The 27,693-nt window shown below is 43.7% G+C and overlaps 1 protein-coding gene across 1 annotated transcript in view; it reads right to left on the bottom strand.

Moving 5' to 3' along the window:
• LOC141085547 (excitatory amino acid transporter 2-like) overlaps positions 1–27,693 on the bottom strand; it is an 89,454-nt gene that overhangs the window by 54,943 nt on the left and 6,818 nt on the right. The window contains exons 2-5 of the mRNA XM_073570992.1: positions 25,285–25,437; positions 18,065–18,315; positions 16,292–16,472; positions 1,225–1,351 (exon numbers count right to left, since the gene is read on the bottom strand). Of these exons, the coding sequence (XP_073427093.1) occupies positions 1,225–1,351; positions 16,292–16,472; positions 18,065–18,315; positions 25,285–25,437 (712 nt within the window). The remainder of the gene's footprint in view (positions 1–1,224; positions 1,352–16,291; positions 16,473–18,064; positions 18,316–25,284; positions 25,438–27,693) is intronic.

The raw sequence follows: 27,693 nt of genomic DNA on the forward strand, positions 1-27,693 counted from the left end.
CAGGTGTTTGATAATCAGGCTCACTACCTTTCTTTACCAGAAGAGGGAGTTCCTCGGGCCTCAGTAATGAAGGGGAAAATGAACTCACAACACCGAGCATTTTAGTGCTCGCCCATCACTACAATCCACTAATACAATTTATGCTGTACTAATTCACTTATTTTATACTAGATCTGTTTTAAAAATGTTGCTATATTCACTCAGTTACAATTATATGCATATATTTTAATCTTATCTAATAAAATTAATTTTTGTTTAGTACACGTGAAGACTGTAGGCCCATGACATCTTTCTTCAGTGGCGAAACTGCCAAGACTTTCTGGCAAAGCTCTCATTTTTGTAATGGTTCCACTGTCATCATCTTTTTCTATAAGACCGTGTTCCTGCGATGAGGAAAATTATAATAGAAACACGTGCAAGGATTTTCCTTTTTTTTGGAAAAATGCCCCCCAGCTGCAGTTTGTTTTACATAAAAGATTTTAAAAAATGACAGCTGTTCTTTACTCATCATCCATGGGTCCAACAATGAGTCTCCACTGCTGCTCCTGGTGTTTGTTATTGTCCGCAGTGCTGACATCACACTGCAGCCAATCAGTGAGCTCAGCAGCTCTGCCTAATTGATGGCAAGAGCCACTGTGAACCGCCAAGCTCATTGACTGGCTGTAGCATTGTCGAGGTGATGTCAGCGCTACAGACAATAACAGACACCAGGAGCAGCGGTGGAGAATCAGCACTGGATTCGGGGCGTAAAGCACAGTTTGATAAAGTGCAAACAGGGGACAGAGATTTTGTGAAAGCAGAGAACCATTCTGAAAGCCTTTGTTGGACCACATGAGAAGCACTGACCACATGTTGGGTTTCGGACAATAAAATACTTCTAGAGGTCCACATTAGGTGAGTGATGTCAAGTTATTTCCTATAGTATCTTCTGTGCAATACAGTAGTAAAAGTAGAGATGAACGTAGGCATGAAGTTTGCGCTACATCATGTAGAGTGGATTTATTAAATCGTCCATTGATGGCTACTTGGAAGCAGTGATCTGCCATGGTAAAGAAACCCTTCAGATAAATAGACTATTTTTACATAACTTTTTTTGCATAAACCCAAAACACAAATTAAAGGTTAAATTTCATAAATGACAACTTTCTCCCTTTTGCAATGTATAATTTAGTGACTCAATACACCACAAACAAACAAATCAAGGCGACCAGACGTTTGGCTTACCACATAATCATGGTGACCAGTTTCATAATGATCTCATTTAGTATATTAAAGAAATCAGCCATTAGCTTTGCTTGTTCTCCCATTTTTCCCATGGAAATCCCAAATGCAATAAAAAATCCAATGAGGCCTAAGAAGAATGAAATGAAAACCAGAGGTCAGTGCTAACATAAGCAAACATTATCCTCACTCAGCAGATTTTATCCTCAACATATTCATTCAATTGGTTTATTTCAGTTGTTTTCATGCTATTCAGAACTTTGGTTCGTCCAGCTTAAAAAAAACAATATATATATACACTCACTGGCCACTTTATTAGGTACACCATGCTAGTAACGGGTTGGACCCCCTTTTGCCTTCAGAACTGCCTCAATTCTTCGTGGCAGAGATTCAACAAGGTGCTGGAAGCATTCCTCAGAGATTTTGGACCATATTGACATGATGGCATCACACAGTTGGCGCAGATTTGTCGGCTGCACATCCCTGATGCGAATCTCCCGTTCCACCACATCCCAAAGATGCTCTATTGGATTGAGATCTGGTGACTGAGGAGGCCATTTGAGTACAGTGAACTCATTGTCATGTTCAAGAAACCAATCTGAGATGATTCGAGCTTTATGACATGGCGCATTATCCTGCTGAAAGTAGCCATCAGATGCCTGTTCTTAGCTGAGAGGAGTGGTACCCAGTGTGGTCTTCTGCTGCTGTAGCCCATCTGCCTCAAAGTTCGACGCACTGTGCGTTCAGAGATGCTCTTCTGCCTACCTTGGTTGTAACGGGTGGCAATTTGAGTCACTGTTGCCTTTCTATCAGCTCGAACCAGTATGCCCATTCTCCTCTGACCTCTGGCATCAACAAGGCATTTCCGGCCACAGAACTGCCGCTCACTGGATTTTTTTTCTTTTTCGGACCATTCTCTGTAAACCCTAGAGATGGTTGTGCGTGAAAATCCCAGTAGATCAGCAGTTTCTGAAATACTCAGACCAGCCCTTCTGGCACCAACAATCATGCCACGTTCAAAGGCACTCAAATCACCTTTCTTCCCCATACTGATGCTCGGTTTGAACTGCAGGAGATTGTCTTGACCATGTCTACATGCCTAAATGCACTGAGTTGCCGCCATGTGATTGGCTGATTAGAAATTAAGTCTTAACACACAGTTGGACAGGTGTACCTAATAAAGTGGCCAGTGACTGTATATATATATATATATGTATGTATACATATATACAGTCATGTCCAAAAGTTTAGAGAATGACACAAATATTAATTTTTACACAGTCTACTGCTTCATTTTTTCTAATGGCAATTTGCATATACTCCAGAATGTTATAAAGAGTGATCAGCTTAACAGCAATTACTTGCAAAGTCAATATTTGCCTAGAAAATTAACTTTATCCCCCAAAACACATTTCAACATCATTGCAGCCCTGCCTTAAAAGGACCAGCTAACATCGTTTCAGTGATTGCTCCATTAACACAGGTGTGGGTGTTGATGAGGACAGGGCTGGAGATCAATCTGTCATGATTAAGTAAGAATGACACCACTGGACACTTTAAAATGAGGCTGGTGCTTGGCATCATTGTTTCTCTTCTGTTAACCATGGTTATCTCTAAAGAAACACGTGCAGTCATCATTGCACTGCACAAAAATGGCCTAACAGGGAAGAGTATCGCAGCTAGAAAGATTGCACCTCAGTCAACAATCTATCGCATCATCAAGAACTTCAAGGAGAGAGGTTCCCTTGTTGCCAATAAGGCTCCAGGGCGCCCAAGAAAGACCAGCAAGCACCAGGACCGTCTCTTAAAAGTGTTTCAGCTGTGGGATCGGGCTACCAGCAGTGCAGAGCTTGCTCAGGAATGGCAGCAGGCAGGTGTGAGTGCATAAGCACGCACTGTGAGGCGGAGACTCTTGGAGCAAGGCCTGGTCTCAAGGAGGGCAGCAAAGAAGCCACTTCTCTCCATAAAAAACATCATGGACAGACTCATATTCTGCAAGAGGTACAGGGAGTGGACTGCTGAGGACTGGGGTAAAGTCATTTTCTCTGATGAATCCCCTTTTCGATTGTTTGGGACATCTGGAAAACGGCTTATTCGGAGAAGACCAGGTGAGCGCTGCCACCAGTCTTGTCTCATGCCAACTGTCAAGCATCCTGAAACCATTCATGTGTGGGGTTGCTTCTCAGCCAAGGGAATGGGCTCTCTCTCAGTCTTGCCTAAAAACACAGCCATGAATAAAGAATGGTACCAGAATGTCCTCCAAGAGCAACTTCTCCCAACCGTCCAAGAGCAGTTTGGCGATCAACAATGCCTTTTTCAACATGATGGAGCACCTTGCCATAAAGCAAAGGTGATAACTAAATGGCTCAGGGAACAAAACATAGAGATTTTGGGACCATGGCCTGGAAACTCCCCAGATCTTAATCCCATTGAGAACTTGTGGTCAATCATCAAGAGACGGGTGGACAAACAAAAACCTTCAAATTCAGACAAAATAAAAGCATTGATTTTGCAAGAATGGACTGCTATCAGTCAGGATTTGATCCAGAAGTTGATTGAAAGCATGCCAGGGAGAATTGCTGAGGTCCTGAAGAAGAAGGGTCAACACTGCAAATATTGACTTGCTGCATTAACTCATTCTAACTGTCAATATAACCTTTTGCTACTCATAATATGATTGCAATTATATTTCTGTATGTGATAAAAACATCTGACAAGCACACATAAAAACCAGAGGGCAGCAGATCATGTGAAAATATAATATTTGTGTCATTCTCTAAACTTTTGGCCATGACTGTATATAAAATGGAGACCAGTTTTGTCATTCAGTGTCTGGGTATGGAGATGTGTATTGGTCTGTGCTAAGGCCTTAAGAACTGAACAGTAACCTGAGCGGGCAAACCTGCAATCCTGTAAGGACTATTTATTTTGTGTTTTCACTTTGTGCTGGAAAAGGCTGTTTTTTTGTTTGGTTTCATGAATGGTCTATGCAGTCTTAATAAACTTGCCTGGACATTTTAATGAAATTGTCTCCTGTGCCTACCTTAAAGGGAATCTGTCACCTCATTCTATAATGCTGTAGATAAGCCCCCGATGCAACCTGAAAGATAAGAAAAACAAGTTAGATTATACTCACCCAGGGGCGGTCCGGTGCGGTCCGGGTCCGATGGGTGTCGCAGGTCAGGGTCCGGCGCCTCCCATCTTCATGCAACGACGTCCTCTTCCTTGCTCCTGTCACGGCTCCTGCGCAGGCATACTGATTTGCCCCCTCAGGTGAGTATAATCAAACTTGTTTTTGTTATCATAGAGGTTACATCAGAGGCTTATATACAGCATTACAGAATGCTGTAGATAAGCCCCTAATGGCAGTGGCCGCAGCTTAAATGCGAAAACTGAGATGACAGATTCCCTTTAACTGCAACCTTTTGAGTAGAAACCCCAATTGGTGTTAGAAGCATAGGCATGAATCTCGAGAGGCAGTGTGACTGACGCATGGAGGAGTTGATAAAGCAACTGGAACAAGCTAATCTCCATTAGCAACAGCTATGCAACATTAGCAACAGCTATGGCAGCAGCATTAACAGCAGTAGCAGCAGTGGCAACAACAGCAGCACAGGCAGCAGATGGAACTGCCAAGATAGGCGACCCACGGCATGGCAACTGCCCCACCCCCAAATCTAGGTGATGACTCACAGGTGAGGAAAATGGTAAGGAAAGCTTTACAAAAGATGACCCCGGATGATGATGTTGAAAAGTTCCTGACGTTTTTTAAAGGGTGGTGGAACAGAATAAATTGCCTCCGGAGCAGTGGGCGGAGGTTCTGGCTCCATATTTGACAGGGGAACAGCAGAAGGCTGTATGCAAAAGAGTACGATAAGTTGAAAACTGAGATCTTGGCACGCTTAGGAATGACCCTGACTTTCAGGTTACAACAAGTTCCCCACTGGGCCTATTGCCGTGACAAACCTCCCTGGTCCAAATGTTCGACATCTTACACCTGATCCAAATGTAGTTGCATAATTGAATCTTCCTCCCCTGCACAGATGGTGGAGAGAGTCATTATGGACATGTGGTGCCCCTGAGGGTTCAATCGCCACAGAGGTACTACACCTCAACCAGAGGTGTGGTATCCCACTTCCCAGGTAAGGTGGGGGCACCTGACAGTACTCTAACACCTGCACCCAACACACACTCTATAGCAGCAGGGCACCCTGGATGGCCCCTACAAGAGGAGGATCTCATCCCTGCCTGGGTAGTAAAGGGTGTTGGGAGGTGGGTGGAGCTTGTAGGTTGAGATCGGGAGAGTAGAGCTTTAGTTAGGACCGTCTTCCCGTAGGGGAAGAGGTGAACAGACATGTGTGGAGCAGCTCCTAGTCAGACGAGTTGCTGGAAAGGACAGAGACAAAAGGAAGCTCCCTGTAGTGGGAAGGGATCCTAGAGGCACAGAGCAGTGACCATATTGCCCGTGGGGCTCATTCCATGCTGACGGACGTCGAGTGGAGGGATCAGTTCGCAGAGGGGTATCGGCCCTCTAGCCTAGTGGAGATATCGTCAGACTCAACTAGCGAGCCAAAGGTTGAGGCCCCTTTAGGGGGCTTAGCTACAAGCCACAGTTATCTTCTCCAGAAAGGCAGCCATAAGGGAGCAAGGGAACGCAGTGAATACGCTACCCGACAAGGTTCACGGCTGCTGGCCTGGACACTGACTGTGAGTTGTTGGGAAGGTAGAGGAGTAGGAAAGCCAGCACAGTGAGATGGCCAGGAAAGGCATATACTGAAGGGAGTGCTGGAAAGGTGTTCTCCATCTGCCTGGGAGTTGACTGAGCCCGACACCTGAAGGACGCAGCACCAAACGGGCATCTCTGCACACCAGAACTGTGAGTAAAGCTTTGAAACTGCACCCAGATGTGTCTTCTGCATTCTTACTGCGTCACCTACTCAGCACTGCTACACCTCTTGCTAAATACTACATCACCATCACCTTCAACATCTTTTCCATCACAACTGTCCTGGGACCAAAAGCTCTGCCTGTGGAGAGCTATTCCAACTCTGCTGCATCACACCATCCGTCCCAGAGGATCTGTACTGCAGCGCTGGTCACCTCTGACCAGAAACCACAGGTGGCGGCACGAACACTTATTACAAACTCTTTAATTTCCCCTGTAAATATCCCCTTTTATTGGACGCCCAGGGCCACGGACCAGGTCACTGCTGCCGTGACACTGCCCCTTTAAGAAGCATCCCGATACCGAGTAACCCCATGGCCCTGGCGGGCGCTCCAACATGGCATCACAAACAGGATGAACCGACCCTTCAATAAGGGTCCCGTGCGCCTAACAATATGTGCAAAGGAGTAAATTTATTGGAATGTAATTTGGACTTTAAAGATGGCTGCTGTGGCGGTTCCACGTGGTGTGCATTGGGATGTGACGTTGTGCACGGTACCCAGACAAGAGCGCGAACCACCATGAACCTCCCCTGCCTATACTTCTATGCTACAGCATCATGGTCGACAGCTAGAGGGGTTCGCCTCCTGGCATGGTATGGCAGCAAAGGAAAAAGGCACCTGTCAGGGTCTTGTCAGCACCGGCGTGCAGCCTCCGCTGAGCAGGGACTCACCCGCACTGTAGGGGGGGGCCCGGGGTCAGGTACGGCCGGAAAGTACAGACAAACAGGACCTGGGGACACTGAAGTTTAGCAAGCAGTGAAGGACCTACGGTCATTTGACTGCAAGGGGCGGGGCTTAGCGTCCTACTTCCAGAGATCGGCAAAACACTATACAGGAATACTCAGAGTCAGGCAAAATGGAGGTCATACACAGAGATAGCAGTAAAGTATCAGGGATGAGACAGAACGGATAGTCGGGGCCAAGCAGGGGTCAAAACCAAACAGACATAGAAGGTACCAAGCAGAATCCAACAAGCAATATCCAGAGAACAGACTGAGTTGTACACAAAGTATCAAGCAACCAGAACACAGCACAAACACACTCAGGGGTCAACACAACTCTGCCAAGGGCGAAAGTATAACTGACGGGGAAGGGAGCTTCCTGAGGCTATAAGAAGCTTTCCTAGAACCAATGAGAGGCCACCATAATAAGCCCCAGGTGTGCAGGTAAGAGTCTGCACTGAGATCAAAACATTAACCCCAGAAGTGCAGGTCCACCAGCACTGGTATCATGACAGCACCACCCCCGGGGGTGGAGAAAGACCCTGCAGCGGGAATCAGAGTGGAAGAGAAGGCAGAGCACCAGGAGGACATCATGGAGAGCGGAGGATGGAGGCCTGTAGGGCACGGGCCGGAAGCAGAAAGCTCCCCTGGCCCGGGAAATCAAGGCTTCAGCCGTCCATCTGGCACTGACCTGACGCTCCTGGAAGGAGAAGTGGAAGAGCTGACACACCGGTTTCTGTGCAACCAACTGGCTGCCATCACCAGGTGGAAGCAGACCGTTTTGGAGAAGGCTGCCGGGTCCCGGGTACCACCACCACCGGTACCTCCAGCATCAGAACATGCGGCAGATGACAGCGGCACTGTAGGAGCAGGTACGGATGCTGCCCCTGGGACATGGGATGCCTGCTAGGGCCCATACAACCACCACCAACCCCCAAATCTGGCCAGGTGGTAGTTGATGTCACCTGGGACTGGAAGGTAGAACCCAAGGGTGGGCTACTGGAACCTGTAAAATTAGAACAACTGCTCCCTGCAGTGCGCCGCAGGCCAGAGGTGATCCCCTGGGAGGACCAGGGGATGGACCTGATGGGGTTCCCCATAAAGGAGGAGGAATTTCTGCCGCCGGCAGGTTCTGAAGTTTGAAAAGGAGGAGAAGGAGCAACAGGCCCAGCAGTTGGCATTAGAGGAGCGAAACCTGCAGACCAAAGCCCAGATCCACAGGGTCCACATGGAAAGCCGGAACCCGATGGGTTGGGGCACGGTAATCATTTATTTGTGAACCGTCGGGATGTGGACATCCAGAATGTGACCTCATCCCGGGAGAGAGTGTCTCTTTCACCAGGCACTACGGTGAGAGGGGCTGGTATGCTCTTCATGTGCGCCAGATTCCCAAGGAGCTAAGAGCCCATACGGAAGACCAGGGGGCAGCAGTGACCGTGGTATTGTCATCTACCACCTCAGCAGCAGTAAAAGCTCCACCAGCTGAATCTACCCAGGCTGCCATCACAACAAAGTCACCAGTAGTGACTGCAGATAAAGATGCTTCCACCCAGCCCGGAAGCTGTACCATTAAGCCAGAGTAAAGGAAAATAATGCAAGCATGTTACTGTAAATAGTTAAAAGTTTAAAGTTAACCCAGGAGGGTTCTTCAAGTTTTTGCACAGGTTTTTTAGGTTATACAGACTAAGTGATCTTGAACAGTGAATCATAAAAAACTTTACTTGTATATAGATTAGCACCTCTTAAGGTGCTTCCTCTTGGTTTTACATGTAACCTTTAGAAACATAGGTTTGTTTGTTTTAAAATCACCACTGAACAAAATCCTGTTTGGTGTGGCCGAATAGGTGGTCCAAGAAGGAGACCAGCTATGCCTTGCAGTCCAACCAAGGTCTAGTTGGAGGTTTGGAGTGGGTCCTCCACTTTTTGAAACTTAGGACATAAGGACATAAGAAGACACCCTGGATGGGGATTACAATTAAGAAACTACCTCGTTTTAATAAAAGTTTGATTGTGTTTAATAAAAGTTTTACTGCACTTGCACTTGCTATATTATACTTAACTAGATTATGGCCCGATGCTATCGCATCGGGAGGATGCGATAGCATCACACCTCTTGCCATGTTAAGCCTCAACACACACACTCCTCAGCACACACTCCTCTCACCTTTCACCATCTCCACTCACTCTTTCACTCCACATACGACCCCTTCTCTCACTCCGTCTCTCATACTCACGCCGTCATCGCCGCTGCTCCACGATCCCCGACATCTTCTTCCGCCGGCGCCATCCTGGTTCCAGACGTTGTCCACGCCGGCGACATGTTCTTGCGGCGACGCCATCTTGAGTATCCAAAATGGCGTCGCCGCAAGAACATGTCGCCGGCGTGGACGACGTCGGGATCCAAAATGGCGTCTGCGAAATCTCGCGAGTTTTCGCCGACGCCATTTTGGATCCCGACGTCGTCCTCGCCGGCGACATGTTCTTGCGGCGACGCCATCTTGACTATCGCGGGATTTCGCCGATCCAAAATGGCGTCGCCGCAAGAACATGTCGCCGGCGTGGAGGACGTCTGGAACCAGGATGGCGCCGGCGGAAGATGATGTCGGGGATCGTGGATCAGCGGCAATGACGGCGTGAGTATGAGAGACGGAGTGAGAGAAAGGGTCGTATGTGGAGTGAAAGAGTGAGTGGACGTGAGTGGAGATGGTGAAAGGTGTGTGGAGTGTGTGTGTTGAGGGTTAACATGGAAAGAGGTGTGCGGTGACGTCACCGGTTACAACTGGACGGAAGTTGTTACAACCGGAAGTTGCTTAGGGCATTTATTATTATAGATGTATAGAATAAGATGTTTGATAGTGTAGTAGAGAACCTTGAGCTAGGAGCGGTTTCTGCTAATAGTTTTCTGGAAAAAGAATAATGACTTAATAGCACTTAAGATGTAGAAATGTAAAGTAGTATAGTTTTATAGTGGATTATAGGATGTTTAATAATAATTAGGTTAGTGAAAAATAAGTCATAGTATTTTGGTAAGAATAGTGTTTCCTAATATGGTGGCGAACCTTTTGACTAATGACGGTTGCTATCAATAGTTCTTGGAAAGGATAGTAATAGCATTTAATAGGTAATGTAGAAATGTGTGATGAAAAGTAGTATATTATGGTAGGAATATTTTCTTGTAATATAATGTTATGTAACGTAAAAGGGAAGGTGCCTCCCATAAAGGGAAGTTATGTAAATCATTGTTCAACTGCTGGCAGTACTGTTAAACATATTTTTGCTCCTGTAACATCTGTTTTACTCTGCTTCAGTCTGCCGACGTTATGTGTTTAACAGGGGGGTATGTGGTGCCCCTGAGGGTTCAGTTGCCACAGAGGTACTGCACCTCAACCAGAGGTGTGGTATCCCACTTCCCAGGTAAGGTGGGGGCACCTGACAGTACTGCACCCAACAAACACCCTATAACAGCAGGGCACCCTGGATGGACCCTATGGGAGGAGGATCTCATCCCTGCCTGGGTAGTAAAGGGTGTTGGGAAGTGGGTGGAGCTTGTAGTTTGAGATCGGGAGAGTAGAACTTTCGTTAGGACAGTCTTCCTGTTGGGGAAGAGGTGAACAGATGTGTGTGGAGCAGCTCCTAGGCAGAGGAGTTGCTGGAAAGGACAGAGACAGAAGGAAGTTCCCTGTAGTGGGAAGGGATCGTAGAAGCATGGAACAGCGACCGTACTGCCCGTGGGGCTCGTTCCATGCTGACGGACATCGGGTGGAGGGATCAGGTCACAGAGGGGTATCGGCCCCCTTGCCTAGAGGAGATATCTTCAGACTCAGCTAGCAAGCCGAAGGTTGAGACACCTTTAGGGAGCTTACCTACAAGCCACAGTTATCTTCTCTGGAAAGGCAGCCATAAGGGAGCAAGGGAACGCAGTGAGGATGTTACCCGACAAGGTCCGCGGCTGCTGGCCTGGGACACTGACTGAGTTATTGGGAAGTAAGAGGAGTAAGATAGCCAGCACATTGAGATGGCCAGGAAAGGCACATACTGAAAGGAGTGCTGGAAAGGTGTTCTCCATCTGCCTGGGAGTTGACTGAGCCCCACACCTGAAGGACGCAGCACAAAGCAGGCATCTGTGCGCACCAGAACTGTGAGTAAAGCTTTGGAACTGCACCCAGCTGTGTCTTCTGCATTCTTCCTGCGTCACCTACTAAGCACTGCTACACCTCTTGCTAAATACTACATCATCATCACCTTCAACATCTTTTCCATCACAACTGCCCTGGGACCAAAATCTCTGCCTGTGGAGAGCTTTTCCAACTCTGCTGCATCACACCATAAGTCCCAGAGGATCTGTACTGCAGCGCTGGTCACCTCTGACCAGAAACCACAGTTGACATCATGAACACTTATTACAAACTCTTTATTTTTCCCCTGTAAATATCCCCTTTCATTGGATGCCCAGGGCCATGGACCAGGTCACCGCTGCCGCGACACTGCCCCTTTAGGAAGTGGCCCGGTACCGAGTAACCCCACAGCCTTGGTGGGCACTCCAGACAGGTTCATACACTCCCTTCCAAGGCCAAAGCAATCCTGGGTTACCCAGGGAGATTTCTGTAAAGCCGATGACCTGCTGGGCCTGGTAGAAAAGTACCAGGTGGTCGAGAGTTCCTTGGGGATGCAAGGGATCTTAGCACCTCTGTATTGGGGTTCCCAAAGGGGTGCTGACACCCAAAAGTGAGGAACTAGTGCCACATTTGGGGGGGTCTAAGAGGTTTCCAAGTTGCTGCCAAAGGCAATATCTATAAAGTTATTTGTTGGAGGTGTCATACCCCAGGTCACATAGCCACCCGTTGCCCCATGACCACCAATTGGGGAAGCCTTCTGAGCAAAGTCCATGCAATACTTGATGCTCTTCAGAGGCTGGTTTTTCCATAAACCCGAAGAAATGTGCCATGGTAATGTAGGAAGCTAAATACTTGGGCTATGTCATAGGCAGAGGCAAAATAAAGCCCCAAATAGATAAAGTTGACACGATCTAGAGTTGGCCACAACCCCTCTCAAAGAAGCAGGTCAGAGTATTCCTGGGCATCGTGGGCTAATACCTCCAGTTTATCCCTAACTTTGCCATGATAACCTCCCCTTTGATGAACCTACTTAAAGAGACAAAGTGGGCTGTGGCAAAGTGATTTAGCAGACTTTAGACGGGCCCAGACATGTACTGACTGAAGCAGGGAGACACGTCTGGCACTGCAGGATCGGAGTCACTGGCAGGATTATTGTGTGTTACTGATGTAGCCTTTGCTATGGTGGTCCCAGCTCTATGCAGGTCCCCCGTGTGGTTCTGGGATTTTTGCTCACTGTTCTTGTGATCATTTTGACCCCACAGGGTGAGATCTTGCGTGGAGCCCCAGATTGAGGGAGATTATCAGTAGTCTTGTATGTCTTCCATTTTCTTATTATTGCTTCCACAGTTGATTTGATCACACCAAGCTGTTTGCCTATTGCAGATTCAGTCTTCCCAGCCTGGTGCAGGGCTACAATTTTGTATCTGGTGTCCTTTGACAGCTCTTTGGTCTTCACCATAGTGGAGTTTGGAGTGTGACTGGTTGAGGTTGTGGACAGGTGTCTGTTATACTGATAACAAGTTCAAACAGGTGAAATTACTACAGGTAATGAGTGGAGGACAGAGGAGCCTCTTAAAGAAGAAGTTACAGGTCTGTGAGACCAGATATCTTGCATGTTTTCAGGTGACCAAATACTTATTTTCCAACATAATTTACAAAATAAATTTTGCCAAATCAGACAAGGAGATTTTCTGGATTTGTTTTCTCATTTTGTCTATCATAGTTTTGGTCTACCTATGATGTCAAACACAGGCCTCTCTTATCTTTTTAAGTGGGAGAATTTGCACAATTGGTGGCTGACTAAATCCTTTTTTTCCCAGTGTATGTATATATATATATATATATATATATATATATATATATATATATATATATATATTAGTGATGAATGAGTATACTGAGTATACTCGTTGCCCGGGTTTCCCCAATCATGCTGGGTGATCTCGGAGTATTTTTGGCGTGCTCAGAGATTTAGTGTTTGTCCACACAGCTGCATGATCTGTGCTACACAGGCTGAATACATGTGTGGAATTCCTAACAAACAGGCAACCCCCATATGTATTCAGCCTGCCTAGCAGCCGCAAATCATGCAGCTGCATGGACAAACACGCCAAAATACTCGGAGATCACCCGAGAATCTAAAAATAAAAATCAAGAAAATCACATTGTATCATTTTTACACAACTAATTTGCATTTTATTACATGAAATAAGTATTTGATACAATAGAAAAACAGAACTTAATATTCGCTACAGAAACATTTGTTTGCAATTACAGAGGTCAGATGTTTCCTTTAGTTATTGACTAAGTTTGCACACACTGCAGAAGGGATTTTGACCACCTCCTCCATATATATCTTCTCCAAATCTATCAGGTTACGGGGATGTCACTGGGCAACATTGAGTTTCAGCTCCTGCCAAAATTTTTCTATTGGGTTCAGGTCTGGCTAGGCCACTCCAGGACCTTGAAATGCTTCTTATGGAGCTATTCCTTAGTTGCCCTGGCTGTGTGTTTCGGGTGATTATCATGCTGGAAGACCCAACCAAGAAGACCCATTTTCAATGTTCTTGGGAAGGAGGCCAAAATCTTGCAATACATGACCCCAAACATCCTTCCTTCAATACTGTGCAATCATCCTGTCCCCATTGCAGAAAAGCACCCCCAAAGTATGATGTTTCCTCCATCATGGTTGCTGCACCATTCTTTGTGATTTGGCTACATCAACAGCGTGCATTACCACTGCAGGTAATCACTGAGCTCAGTGGTTGTGCCAAGTTAGACGACATGAGCCGCTAAGCTTAGTGATTGGCAGCAGAAGTAATACGTGGTGTCGATGTGACAGTCAAAACACTGAGTCTGGAGCAATGATCCCATCCCATCCTCCCTTAAATACTGTGCAATCATCCTGTCCCCTTTGCAGAAAAACACCCCTAAAGTATGATGTTTCCCCCATCATGGTTCACCATTGAGAATTTGTCCTTAAGGTTGTACTCATCCATCTTCTTCCTTCAAACTCGATGAGTGGAGTTGATACCAAAAAATTCTATATTGGTCTCATCTGACCACATGACCTTCTACCATGCCTCCTCTGGATCATCCAGATGGTCGTTGGTAAACTTCAAATGGGTCTGGAGATGTGCTGGTGTGAGCAGGGGGACCTTGCGTACCAGGCAGAATTTTAATCTATGATGGCGCAGTTTGTTACTAATGGTAATGTTTGAGACTTCTCAGATCTCTTTGGGTCATTGACCAGGTCCTCCGGTGTAGTTCTGGGCCAATTCCTGACCTTTTTCATAATCATCCTTACCCCACAAGGCGAGGTCTTGCATGGAGTCCCAGACGGAGGAAGATTGACAGTCATTTTGTGTTTCTTCCATTTTCGATTAATTGCACCAAGAATTGTTGCCTTCTGCTTGCCTATTGTCCTGTAGCCCATCCTAACCTTGTGCAGGTTTGCAATTTTGATCCTGGTGTCCTTAGATAGCTCTTTGGTCTTGGCCATGGTGGAGAGGCTGGAGTGGGATTGAGTGTGTGCACAGGTGTCTTTTACACAGGTAATGAGTTCAAAAGGGTGCAATAAATACAGGTAGTGAAAACGAGTGAATACAGGAGTGAAGAGTAGGAGGGCTGCTTAAAGAAAAACTAACAGGTCTGTGAGAGCCAGAATTCTTGCTGGTTGGTTTGTAGGTGATCAAATACTTGTTTCATGCAATAAAATGCAATTTAATTATTTAAAAATCATTCAATGGGGTCTTCTGGTTTTTATTTTTACATTCAGCCTGTCACAGTTGAAGTGAACCTACGATACAAATTACAGACCTCTCCATTCTTTGTAGGTGGGAAAACTTGCAAAATAGGTAGTGCATATTTTCCCAACTGTATATATATGGAACCTAACATATTGTCTTATTATAAAAAGGAAAAAACAGTAGAAAACAAATGTGTCTCTAGTCTACCTTTACTACTTTGCACTTAAGGTTTTCCACTTTAAGGAAAAGCTCTAAAATAACAAAGAGAGCAGGTAATCACCCACCAAGGGATCCATCGCTGGCTCCCTCTGCTGCTCCAGTCTTGGTGCTATGACTACGTGAACAGCGCACATTACCGCTGCAGGCAATCACTGAGCTCAGCGGTTGTGCCAAGTTAGACGGCATGAGCCTCTAAGCTCAGTGATTGGCGGCAGAAATGATACACGGTGTCGATGAGACAGCCAAAATACTGAGTCTCGAGCAATGTCGTTTGGGATCTATTTTCTTGGAAGTGGAAAACCCCTTTAATAAGGAACATTTTGTTGAAATATGCCAATTTCTTTTGGAAGACCTAGACAGCACATGAAAATGCTTGATTGGGAGACATACTGCAGAGAGACTACTTATGTGCATCAGAAAACATGATATTATCAAATTAATTAGAGGGAATTGGTCAGCAGGTTTTTTCTATGCAATCTGATAGCAGCATGATGTAGTGGCTGAGACCCTGATTCCGGCGATGTATCACTTAGTTTACTGGGTGCAGCAATTGTGATAAAATTATAGTTCTTTTCTGCTGCAAATATAGCAGTGCTCTGAATGCTCAGCTCTGTATAACCCCTTCCACACCACTGATTGGCAGGTTTCATTGCTAATCAGTGGAGAGGGTGTGTTTGGACCAGGAAGCACAATACATCTATTCTTCTCAGATAATCTCCTGCTGATAAAACATCACTGGAATTAGGGTTTCATCCACTACACCACGCTGCTCTCAAATTACATAACAAACACCTGTTGACAGATTCCTTTTACAAAATTATTCTTATCTTTGGAAGTTATAACTTATCCAAGTGATAAATTGATGATCGATCTTGGTCTCACCACTCTGAAGTGCCCCATTTTAATGGAATGCATGTACATCACTGCTCCAATCATTTTCTGTCAGACTGTCAGAGATAGCCATTTAAGTAGTGGGACAACAATGATCAGCAAGTTATTACCAATTCTCTGGATAGCTTATGGCTTGTTAAAATTGGAGTAAACTTTTATGCACATGAAATTCTGCAACCCCAATTTAGATGAATAGAGCAGTCTCATTCATTTTTGCAAACAATTTTCTCATGTAAATAAATCCTAAAAAAGCCCATAAAACTATTACTCATTATCCATGTAACTTAGGATACCTATTCTTCTTTTATGAGCCACCACTAAAAATTTGGAAGCCTGTAAGGGTTACATAGCTTAAACTTTCATACAATTCCCATCCATAGTTATAAAAATACTAATGTTTAATGACTTATACAAAGCTGGCTCTTACCAAGAACATTCATCCCTCCCTTAAATTCCAGGTTTTTTTGAGTCACCATTACAGGCCCAGGAGACTCAGCCATAGAAGAGTTAGCCTGAGATCCGTTGACTGCCAGACCAGTAACATTAATAGGTCGGATTAGATCCAGAGGTGAAGGAGGTGCTGGGACTTTCTTGGAAACCGTTTGTATCTGGGAAGAACAAAGCAAACTGTGTGTCATGAGGGTGTCACGTCCTCCTGAGAGACCTGGCGTTATATGGTTATGTCGGGTAATGAATTACAGGTCATCTTTAGAGATGGTGTGATTTGTGTCCCATATTACATGAATTTAGTTAAACTGACCAGACCTTCTTGTCCATGCCGGTGAAAGATTCTTCTTCCTGTGCTGTGTGCTAAAGCTAAGTGGTTGGAACAGAGTTGTTGTAGAGGTGTTTTGTAGTTTGCTACAGTACATGTGTGTTTATCTCCTGGTCCCAGTTCCCATTTAGTTTACTCCTCCCTGTCCCTATCCTTCTACTTATTGTTGGTTAGTGCTTTTGTATGATAGAGGTTTTCTGCTATCCCTGTTTTGTCTTTGTGTTTTGTTTACATTATATTTCTGTCCCAGGCCTCATGGGAAGGGGGAGAGGACAGATCAAGATTCAACAGGAGCATAGTAAGGTCAGAGACTCGTAACTCTCTACCGTCAAGAGTACCCCTGGTACAAGGATAGTGTCCCAGTTTCAGGGACAGTTTGAGGCCCCCTTCCTTACTGAAGACAGTTACAATGTCACACTGTGTTTGTATGAGGAAGGAGATAAAGTCTATTATTTGTGAAACTGAGTTCAGCAGTCATTTCCACCAATTCCCAAAAAGTATTTATTTGGCAGATTAACAAGGAACTATGTTAGCTTTAGTTGATGCATGTGTACTTTATTAAATTCAATGCCCCTATTGTATTGTGTAACAACCAAGCTCAGTACCTCTTTTTTGGTGTGTAACAACCAAGCTATGTGCCTCTATTGTGTTGTGTAAGAACTATTCTCTATGCATCATTTCTGTTGTGTAACCACCAAGCTCTGAGCCTTAATTCTATTATATAATAACTAGTGATGACCGAGTGTGCTCAGATAAGGTGTTATCGAGCATACTCTGGTGCTAAGGGAGCGTCTTTGGCTTGCTCGAATAATCTGTTAGCGTCCCCGCTCCTGCATGTCTCATGGCTGCTTGACAGTCACAACACATTTAGGGATTGCCTAACACATAGGTAGTCCCATGTTGTGTTAAAACCAAGCTTTGTGCCTCTATTCTATTCTGTTATATAACAACCAAGTTATGTGTTTCAGTTCTTTGTTCTGTTCCTATTCCTAGCCTTCTGTGTTAGGGTCTTACAGTGCTCGCTCCCACACTAAATATGGAAGCTAAAGGCAAGGAGTAGGAGGCCGTTTAGTTAAGCACGCGGCATAGTACTAGGAAGGTCCGTGCTGTGAGTAAACAGCAAAACTAAAGTGATTTATAAAAATGATTACACTGCAGAGTCTTGATCTACAATATTTTTTGTTTAAAGTGGAGGTACACTTTAAACTGATCAAAAATATCAATAATTTGAGAGAAAATCTGTCTTCTTTGTAGTCTTAGCATTTTCTCCATGGAGGAGCTGACTAGATTCAGAATGTTTAGGTATTGCTGCATAAACCTAACCCAGTGTTGTATACAGAGTAGTAGAAACCATAAAAACATGCATGAAATGGTGTGAAACCGTGAGAACAGAACTGATTGGGCATTTTCGATCTTATTCCATACCTGTTGAAAACATGCTTGGACTAAGTTTTCAGGAAAGAGGTTTCGGATGAGGTCCAAAAAGGCATCAATACTGGACACTTCTTCATTTTTGGTTGATATGCTGACTTGCTTCTTCAACTTAGGGTTGCCAGGATGAATAGATAGAACAAGGATGACTCCGAGCAGAGCAGCTAAGATGGTAGTGGACATGTAATAAACCATTGCACGAGTGCCCATTCTTCCACTGGACTTTGCATCAAGGCCAGCCAAACCTGTTGGAGGAAAGTAAAAATGATTAAATCAGTTTTAATAAAAACATCAAGAGATGATCCTTAAAAAAAGTCAATATTATTTAAAGGGTTGCCCCACAACATTAATTACCTATCTAAAGGACAGGTCATCAATATCAGATTGGTGTGAGTCCAGCATCTGGCATCCCATTTCCCACCATTTAGCTGCTCTTGGTGCTGGCAGCTTACATTCAGACACCGCCAACAGTGAGGGTGAAACCCTTTTAATTCAAGAATACAAGTCCAAACCCATTATTGCCTCTGGAGGAAATTCTGCCTCTACTTAACAAAGATTAAAGCCGGAGCAAGTGATCACGGGGAGTCACGACTAGTCCCTCTCTATGGATTGGTTGTGTGACTAAAAACTAAAAATGTCCTGGCTTGGACAAGACAACCATTTGTTAAGAACTGTAACAAAAAGACCTGCAATTAGCTGTGGGAAAAGTTTACATGTTGGAGTTCAGACTCGAAGGAGTTCTCCCAGCAGTAGTTTCATGTTGGAAGTCACATAACAGGCTGAGGTGTATCATCAACCTGTGTGACTAGGTCTGGGAGTCTCTTGCTGGCTGTGGGAATGACCAGTCTGGGTAACTGAGAGTGATGAGTAGCTGGGGATGAGTCCTGTAAAGAGGAGGTTGAAAAAATGTCTGTGGGCCAGTTGAAACTATAGTAAAGATCTGGTTGACCAATAAACCTGACATTTGGCCTGAAGGCAAAGTCCAAGGTTATGGTGGACTGTACAGGATGCAGGCTGTAAGAAGGGCAGCCTAGTTTATGACCTTGTGAGAGTCTAAGAGGAAGTCTAGCTATGAAACTGAGTTTGAGTGGAGAAGGCTTGGACATAGGTTTGGACATGCGGTGGTGTGTCTGACATTTGGGAGAAAAAGTCCTTGAAGACTTAATAATTGAATAAATAACCAAAATGCGGTTAAATCATTTTTTGATTTACCCAAAATATAGTTTTCGGGAATCTGTTCTCTTGTGTAAACAGGACCTGTGCTATCGAGAACAATAGGCATAGCATAAGCGTACAGAAAAATTTTACTGATCACTCAGTGTGGCCTGCCTGTCCAAATAGGCCATTAAATGACAACCAATGGGTGTATATTTACCGCTCAGCAATCATTTAATTACGCAAATTGCAAAGTGTAAAGAAAACAATACTCCGTTTCAATTTTTCAACATTTCAAGTATAACTATTTAATTTCCTATATAGTTATACTTTTTTCAATGCTGTAAACTGCAAGTAATAATTTTCAGCCCTAGGACTAATATATTGATGGTTTTCCATGACTGATCCATATAAACACAAGTCAAATAGTCAAAGAGAACCTTGTACTCTAAGTTAATTTTAACGGTATAATTTCTGTTTTCAAAATTAAAAAATGTAAATCTTGCAATTCTCATACTGGCCACTGGGCATTTTTTAGACTCTAAACTTCCAGTTGTTTCAGGAAATGACACATGTACATTAGCCACAATGAACAGACTCTGTCCTTATCTTTTTTATTGAAGGGTCTTATGAATGTCTGCTATGGTCTTTGTGAAGGAAAGGCATCAAGGGGAGCTGACATTGAAATTCTGCCTCTGCTGATAAGGAGCCTGCTGAAAACTCTTCCTGAAAGGCCAGGAAGTATCATTAAAAAAAAAACCTCTAGTTGTCAGTTTGAAAATTGCAAGATATCTACATTTGTTTATTTTTTTTAACAAAGATGAAAGAAAATTGCCAAATAGTTTAAAAAGATACATGTAACACAAAAACCTAATTTGAACAATAGGTCATTTTCTGATGATAGCTTCCCTTTAAAGAGTAACCAAACATTTAAGTATTTGTTGTTTTGTTATCTTTTTTGTTTGTTTTTTTTTCAGATTTTGAAGGTATTTTAGATACCTGTTGATCAGAGTGGATCATGAGAATCCTTTGAGCGTTCAGTGGGGTCTCAGGACCTAGATCCCAAACGACCAACAGATATTTAAATCATTAACAAATAAGGTATGAAAGTTGACTTATGTCTCTCTATAAATGTAAAAAGTGAATATTTACAAGCATTTTTTTACTGCATGACCCATATAACATTCTTTCAAGTATGAGACAAACTAAGGATTTTTAACTGGGGCTTTCAAAAAGCATAGCTAGCTACCCATGCAAGAAATTACTTAGATGTTTGCTCATCACTAATGAGGACCTGTATCTATTAGTCATGCCATAGCTGACCATGACGGAAATACCTCTTTAACTTTATGGGAAAGCTTAGCTAATATAAATATGGCAGAGTACTAGCTCCAACTGCTAAGATTAAAGGGGTTGTCCAGGACGATTCTAGATAGGTCATAAAGATTGGATCATTGGGAATCTAATACCCAGGACCCTGATCAATCATCTGTTATCAGGTCCTGTGATTTCTGGACCTACACAGTGTATATGTCATGATCCAGTCCAGAGTTTGTTTTCTGCTGTCTTCTCTTTGGACTGGTCATGAGGGGGTTAATCCCCTCTGCCTCCTTCTGGAGCTGGCTGGGCTATTTCAGTCCTCTGCAGCCTGTGGGCCAGCATCAGCTATACTGCAAATTTCCAAGCTACTGCCTCTGACCTGTATTCCTTTAGTGTTCCTTCTGCCCCGATTACCTGGACTTGTTTATGACTCGGCTTTATCTCTGGACTCTGCTTCTGTTTTTTCTGTTTCTGATACCACACTTTCCAACTGCCATTTGACCCTTTGGCTTGTACCCTGACAACGGCTTACGTCTTACGTTTCTGATACCACGTTCCTGGTAGGTCCTAACTAGTGTTGAGCATTCCGATACCGCAAGTATCGGGTATCGGCCGATACTTGCTGTATCGGAATTCCGATACCGACTTCCGATATTTTTTCAATATCGGAAGTCGGCATCGGAATCGGAAGTTCAAAGTTGATTGACAGCCTGACGTCATCATGATGCGCGGTGTGTGCGCATCATGATGCGCCGTCATTTCGGGCCTTCCGGGGGTCTCTGCCGGCCTGCCGGGGGGCTGTGTGGACTGCCCGGGGTCTGTACCGGCCTGCCGGGGGGCTGTGCCGGCCTGCCGGTGGTCTGTGCACCCTGTGGGGGTCTGTACCGGCCTGCCGGGGGGCTGTGCCGGCCTGCCGGGGGGCTGTGCTGATGTCCGGGGGTCTGTGCAAGCATCGTCCGATGGGACTATAAGTCCCATCTGGCGATGCCTGCTACCATGACAGTGATTGACACATTAGCCAATGATGGGACAGTAGTAGTCCCATCATCCGGCTAATGTGTTAAATGTTAAAAAAAAAAAAAATAAAATACTACAAATACTACATACATACTACATACATACTACATGCATGCTACATACATACTACATGCTACATACATACTACATATATACTACATGCATGCTACATACTGCATGCTACATACATACTACATACATACCACATATATACTACATACATACTACATGCATGCTACATACATACTACATACATACTACATGCATGCTACACACATAACACATATATACTACATGCATGCTACATACATACTACATGCTACATACATACCACATACATACTACATACATACTACATGCATGCTACATACATACTACATGCTACATACATACTACATATATACTACATGCATGCTACATACATACTACATGCTACATACATACTACATGCTACATACATACTACATATATACTACATACATACTACATACATACTACATGCATGCTACATACATACTACATGCATGCTACATACATAACACATATATACTACATGCATGCTACATACATACTACATGCTACATACATACCACATACATACTACATGCATGCTACATACATACTGCATGCTACATACATACTACATACATACCACATATATACTACATACATACTACATGCATGCTACATACATACTACATACATACTACATGCATGCTACATACATAACACATATATACTACATGCATGCTACATACATACTACATGCTACATACATACCACATACATACTAAATACATACATACTACATGCATGCTACATACATACTACATGCTACATGCATGCTACATACATACTACATGCTACATACATACTACATATATACTACATACATACTACATACATACTACATGCATGCTACATACATACTACATACATAACACATATATACTACATGCATGCTACATACATACTACATGCTACATACATACCACATACATACTACATGCTACATACATACCACATACATACTACATACATACTACATGCATGCTACATACATACTACATGCTACATACATACTACATATATACTACATGCATGCTACATACATACTACATGCTACATACATACTACATATATACTACATGCATGCTACATACATACTACATGCTACATACATACCACATATATACTACATACATACTACATACAATACATTCATACAATACATACATAGACATACAGTACATATAACATAGAAATTCCCACACAGCAATGGCATAAAGTGAGACTAGGGACTTTTTTTTTTAAGTGGCGGAGGAATACAGTGCGGAAGGATACCTACCTTCCGTCATTGGATTCATGCAGCCCGTAGAGAACGGCAGCATCAGCTGATGCTGCAGTTCTCTACCCAAGATCGTCGTGGGACACACTCGTGGACTGCTTCGGATCGTGGGTGAGTATTTTTGTGGTTTGTTATGTTAATATTTATTCCGTAAAAGACAATGGCTTCGGGGAACAATGTGACAAGTATTGGTAAGTATGTTACTCTATGTTATATGTACTGTATGTCTATGTATGTAGTATGTATGTAGTATATATGTGGTATGTATGTAGCATGTAGTATGTATGTAGTATGTATGTAGCATGCATGTAGCATGCAGTATGTATGTAGCATGCATGTAGTATATATGTAGTATGTATGTGGTATGTATGTAGCATGTAGTATGTATGTAGCATGCATGTAGTATGTATGTAGCATGTAGTATATATGTAGTATGTATGTAGCATGTAGTATGTATGTAGCATGCATGTAGTATATATGTAGTATGTATGTAGCATGTAGTATGTATGTAGCATGCATGTAGTATGTATGTAGTATGTATGTGGTATGTATGTAGCATGTAGCATGCATGTAGTATGTATGTAGTATATATGTGGTATGTATGTAGCATGTAGTATGTATGTAGCATGCAGTATGTAGCATGCATGTAGTATATATGTAGTATGTATGTAGCATATATGTAGTATGTATGTAGCATGCAGTATGTATGTAGCATGCAGTATGTATGTAGCATGCATGTAGTATATATGTAGCATATATGTAGTATGTATGTAGCATGTAGTATATATGTAGTATGCATGTTGCATGCATGTAGTATATATGTAGTATGTATGTTGCATGTAGTATATATGTAGTATGAATGTAGCATGTATGTAGTATGAATGTAGCATGTATGTAGCATGTAATTTTTTTTTTTTTTTTTTTACATTCAACACATTAGCCGAATGATGGGACTACTACTGTCCCATCATTGGCTAATGTGTCAATCACTGTCATGGTAGCAGGCATCGCCCGATGGGACTTGTAGTCCCATCGGACGATGCCTGCACAGACCCCCGAAGCCTGCACAGCCCCCCGGCAGGCCGGCACAGCCCCCCGGCAGGCCGGCACAGCCCACCGGAGCCTGCACAGACCACCGGCAGGCCGGCACAGCCCCCCGGCAGGCCGGCACAGCCCACCGGAGCCTGCACAGCCCCCCGGCAGGCCGGCACAGCCCACCGGAGCCTGCACAGCCCCCCCGGCAGGCCGGCACAGCCCCCCGGCAGGCCGGCACAGACCACCGGAGCCTGCACAGACCCCCTGGCAGGCCGGCACAGCCCCCCGAAAGGCCCGTACAGACCCCAGAGAGGCTGTACAAGGCAAAAACAGGGTTTTTCTTATTCCGATACCGGAAGTCCCATAGACTTGAATGGGACTTCCGGTATCGGAATCGGCGATACCGATACTTTTTTTTAAGATCGGCCGATCCATTCCGATCCGATACTTTGAAGTATCGGACGGTATCGCTCAACTCTAGTCCTAACTTCTCGCTCGTCCCTGACTATGCACTTGCTATCTCCCTTGGTACTTCTGCTCCTGACAGTTGCTGACTTCGGCTAGTTTGACCTCTCTTTTGTTACCAGTGACACCAGTACTGTTGCTCTGTGTTACTACGCTGTGTGTGTGTGTGTGTGTGTGTGTGTGTGTGTGTGTGTGTGTGTAACCTCTCTTCCCTCACCAGCACCCCCTGGTGGAGGTTGCACTGTACTGCTCTGCAGCAGCACGTTACAGTATAGAGCTTGGATAATAGGACATGAGCTACAGTACCCAAGAACGGCCACTACACAGTGTATGACACTGTGGTGTTCCAGCTCCATACATTGGGTAGATTCAGCAATCACAGGACCACTAACAGCTAATCAGTGGGGGGGGAGCAGTTGTCGGATACCCACTCATCATGAAGATCGCAGTCATGGACAACCACTTTTTCTGCCTCATTAGTCACTATTTAGAAGTGTATATTACAGGGCATGGCTAAGTGAATTTCTAAAATGTGACAAAATAATCTTAAAAATAAATAAAAAAATAAATATAAATAATACATGTAAATATAATTAAATAATTGTGATAAAAAAGTCATGTTACCAAAATGCCATAAATGTAGGTTTGCCCATAAAAGACAATTCCACTGAAATACTTTCCTAAATAAATATAAAATAAGTAAATAAAAATAAATTAAAAAAATAAAAAATATATTAAAAATTATGTTTTTTTAAATTAAAATATTACTGTAAAACCATAAATGTAAGTTTGCTCATAAAAGACAATTGTTTCCTACATAAATAAATACATTTATTTATTTGTTTTCTGCTGTTAATAAAATCACATCTCTTACCAGAAATTAAACTTGAAATAATTAACGGTAAAATTAACATTTTCAGCATCCGCATGAGAATATCTCCAGGAAAGGATATAAGGATGAGAATATTTCCATCTAGAGGAGGAAGCAATCGAAGAAGGCAGCCAAAAAGAGACCCAAAGATCACACCTAAGGAAGAATGTAATATTGTATTAATAAATAGGCAATTTCACAAATGAAAGATGAACAACTGTGTAATATATCTTATTACAGAAATCTGCTTCTTTCTCCTCCAGGATTGATCGTTCATTCTCAAAATTCTCAATTCATTTGTAAAATCTGCAATCATTGAATACAGATTTTCCCATTCCTGAGATAAGAGATGACAGTTTGTGCTCGTAAGGTTCTATGGATAACTACTCCCCTCTCCATAGAACTTTAAAAGCACCAACTGTCATCTCATATCTCAGTAACGAGAATTCTGTCTTCAATGAATATAGATTTTACCTATAAATTGAGAATGAGTAATCAGTCCTGGTGGAGAAAGAAGCAAATCTATTTAATAAAATATATTACAAAGTTGCTTATTTTAATCTGTGATATGGATTTTTGTAATAAAAATTCAAACGATGGTTACTCTGTAAGCGAACCCACGTATGCCTATATTGTCTATTGCATCTGAAATATTTTACATTTTAAGAATATCCTCCAAAATATAGAAGCAAGATTAGTAATGTGGGTGGTGATATCTTGGTTTTGGAGAGATTAATATCAAAACTTGCACTATGCATAGTATGTATAACTACCTTGAACAGCACTACGTCACTGTAAGAGAGCTGGGCAAACTGTGGTCCGCGAACTGAGACAAATGAAGGTCTGAAAACAGTGACACATGGGCAGCACTATGACCTCACCCAACGCCCATCCGCTGCCACCACCCACTTCCTGATGTTACTGCTATACTGCTATACACATCCTTAGGATGCATATAGTGGTGAATATATTGGCGGAAGACAGCCACACCGGCTCCTTCTTCCATCAATCAGTGTGTGAGACAACAGACACGACAACATCATTACATCTTACCGAGAGTAAGTTCACTGGTGACAGGAGCAGAGCGCCGGGGGATCGGGAGCGAGGTGAGTATGTGTTGTTTTTGTTTGTTTGTTTCATATCTGCGTGGGATGTTTGCATGTATATAGGAGGCCATGTAGGGGCTTATACTGAATTTAGGAGGCTAAATAAGGACTTATATTGTAGCTATGTGGGGGCTCATACTATATATAAGGGGCTATGTGAGGGCTCACACTGAATATAGAGAGGCTATGTATGGGCTCATACTGAAAATAGGTGGCTATCTGAAGTCTCATAATGTATATAGGAGACTATGTGCAGGCTCATACTATATATAGGAGACTATATGGGGCTCATACTGTATATAGAAGGCCATATGGGGGCTCATATGATGTATAGGAGGCTATATGAGGCTCATACTGTATATAGAAAGCTATGTGGGGGCTCATACTGTAAACAGGGGGCTGTTAGTGGGCTCACACGGTATATAGGAGGCTATGAGAACTCATACGGTATATAAGAGTTAATTAAAAACATTTATTATGCCACTAGCTGAAGAGCCCGGCGCTGCCCAGGCATAGTAACTAACTGTGGTTAGTTATAACAAATTATACTTATCCTCCATCCCATAGTCCCATGCCCATATACCCATCATACATATCCACCATCCCATAGGCCCGTGTCCATATACCCATCATACATATCCTCCATCCCATAGTCCAGTGCCCATATACCCATCACACATCCTCCATCCCATAGGCCCGTGCCCATATACCCATCACACATATCCTCCATCCCATAGTCCCGTGCCAATATACCCATCATACATATCCTCCATCCCATAGTCGAGTGCCCATAAACCCATCATTCATCCTCCAACCCATAGTCCCATGCCCATATACCCATCACACATCCTCCATCCCATAGTCCCATGCCCATAAACCCATCATACATATTCGCCATCCCATAGTCGAGTGCCCATATACCCATCACACATCCTTCATCTCATAGTCCCATGCCCATATACCCATCATACATATTGTCCATCCCATAGTCCCGTGCCCATATACCCATCATACATATCCGCCATCCCATAGTCCCGTGCCCATATACCCATCATACATATCCTCCATCCCATAGTCCAGTGCCCATATACCGATCACAAACCCTCCATCCCATAGTCCCGTGCCCATATACCCGTCATACATATCCTCCATCCCATAGTCCAGTGCCCATATACCCATCACACATCCTCCATCCCATAGTCAACCATTATGACATCATAATGAGTGGCGGGGCTTGCAACCTATGATGACATCAGCATCGCCATGGCAACCATTGTGACATCATAATGAGGGGCGGGGCTTGACG

This window comes from Dendrobates tinctorius, unplaced genomic scaffold (assembly GCF_039654945.1).
Source record: "Dendrobates tinctorius isolate UK_male_01 unplaced genomic scaffold, ASM3965494v1 ptg000028l, whole genome shotgun sequence".
Lineage (NCBI taxonomy): Eukaryota > Metazoa > Chordata > Amphibia > Anura > Dendrobatidae > Dendrobates > Dendrobates tinctorius.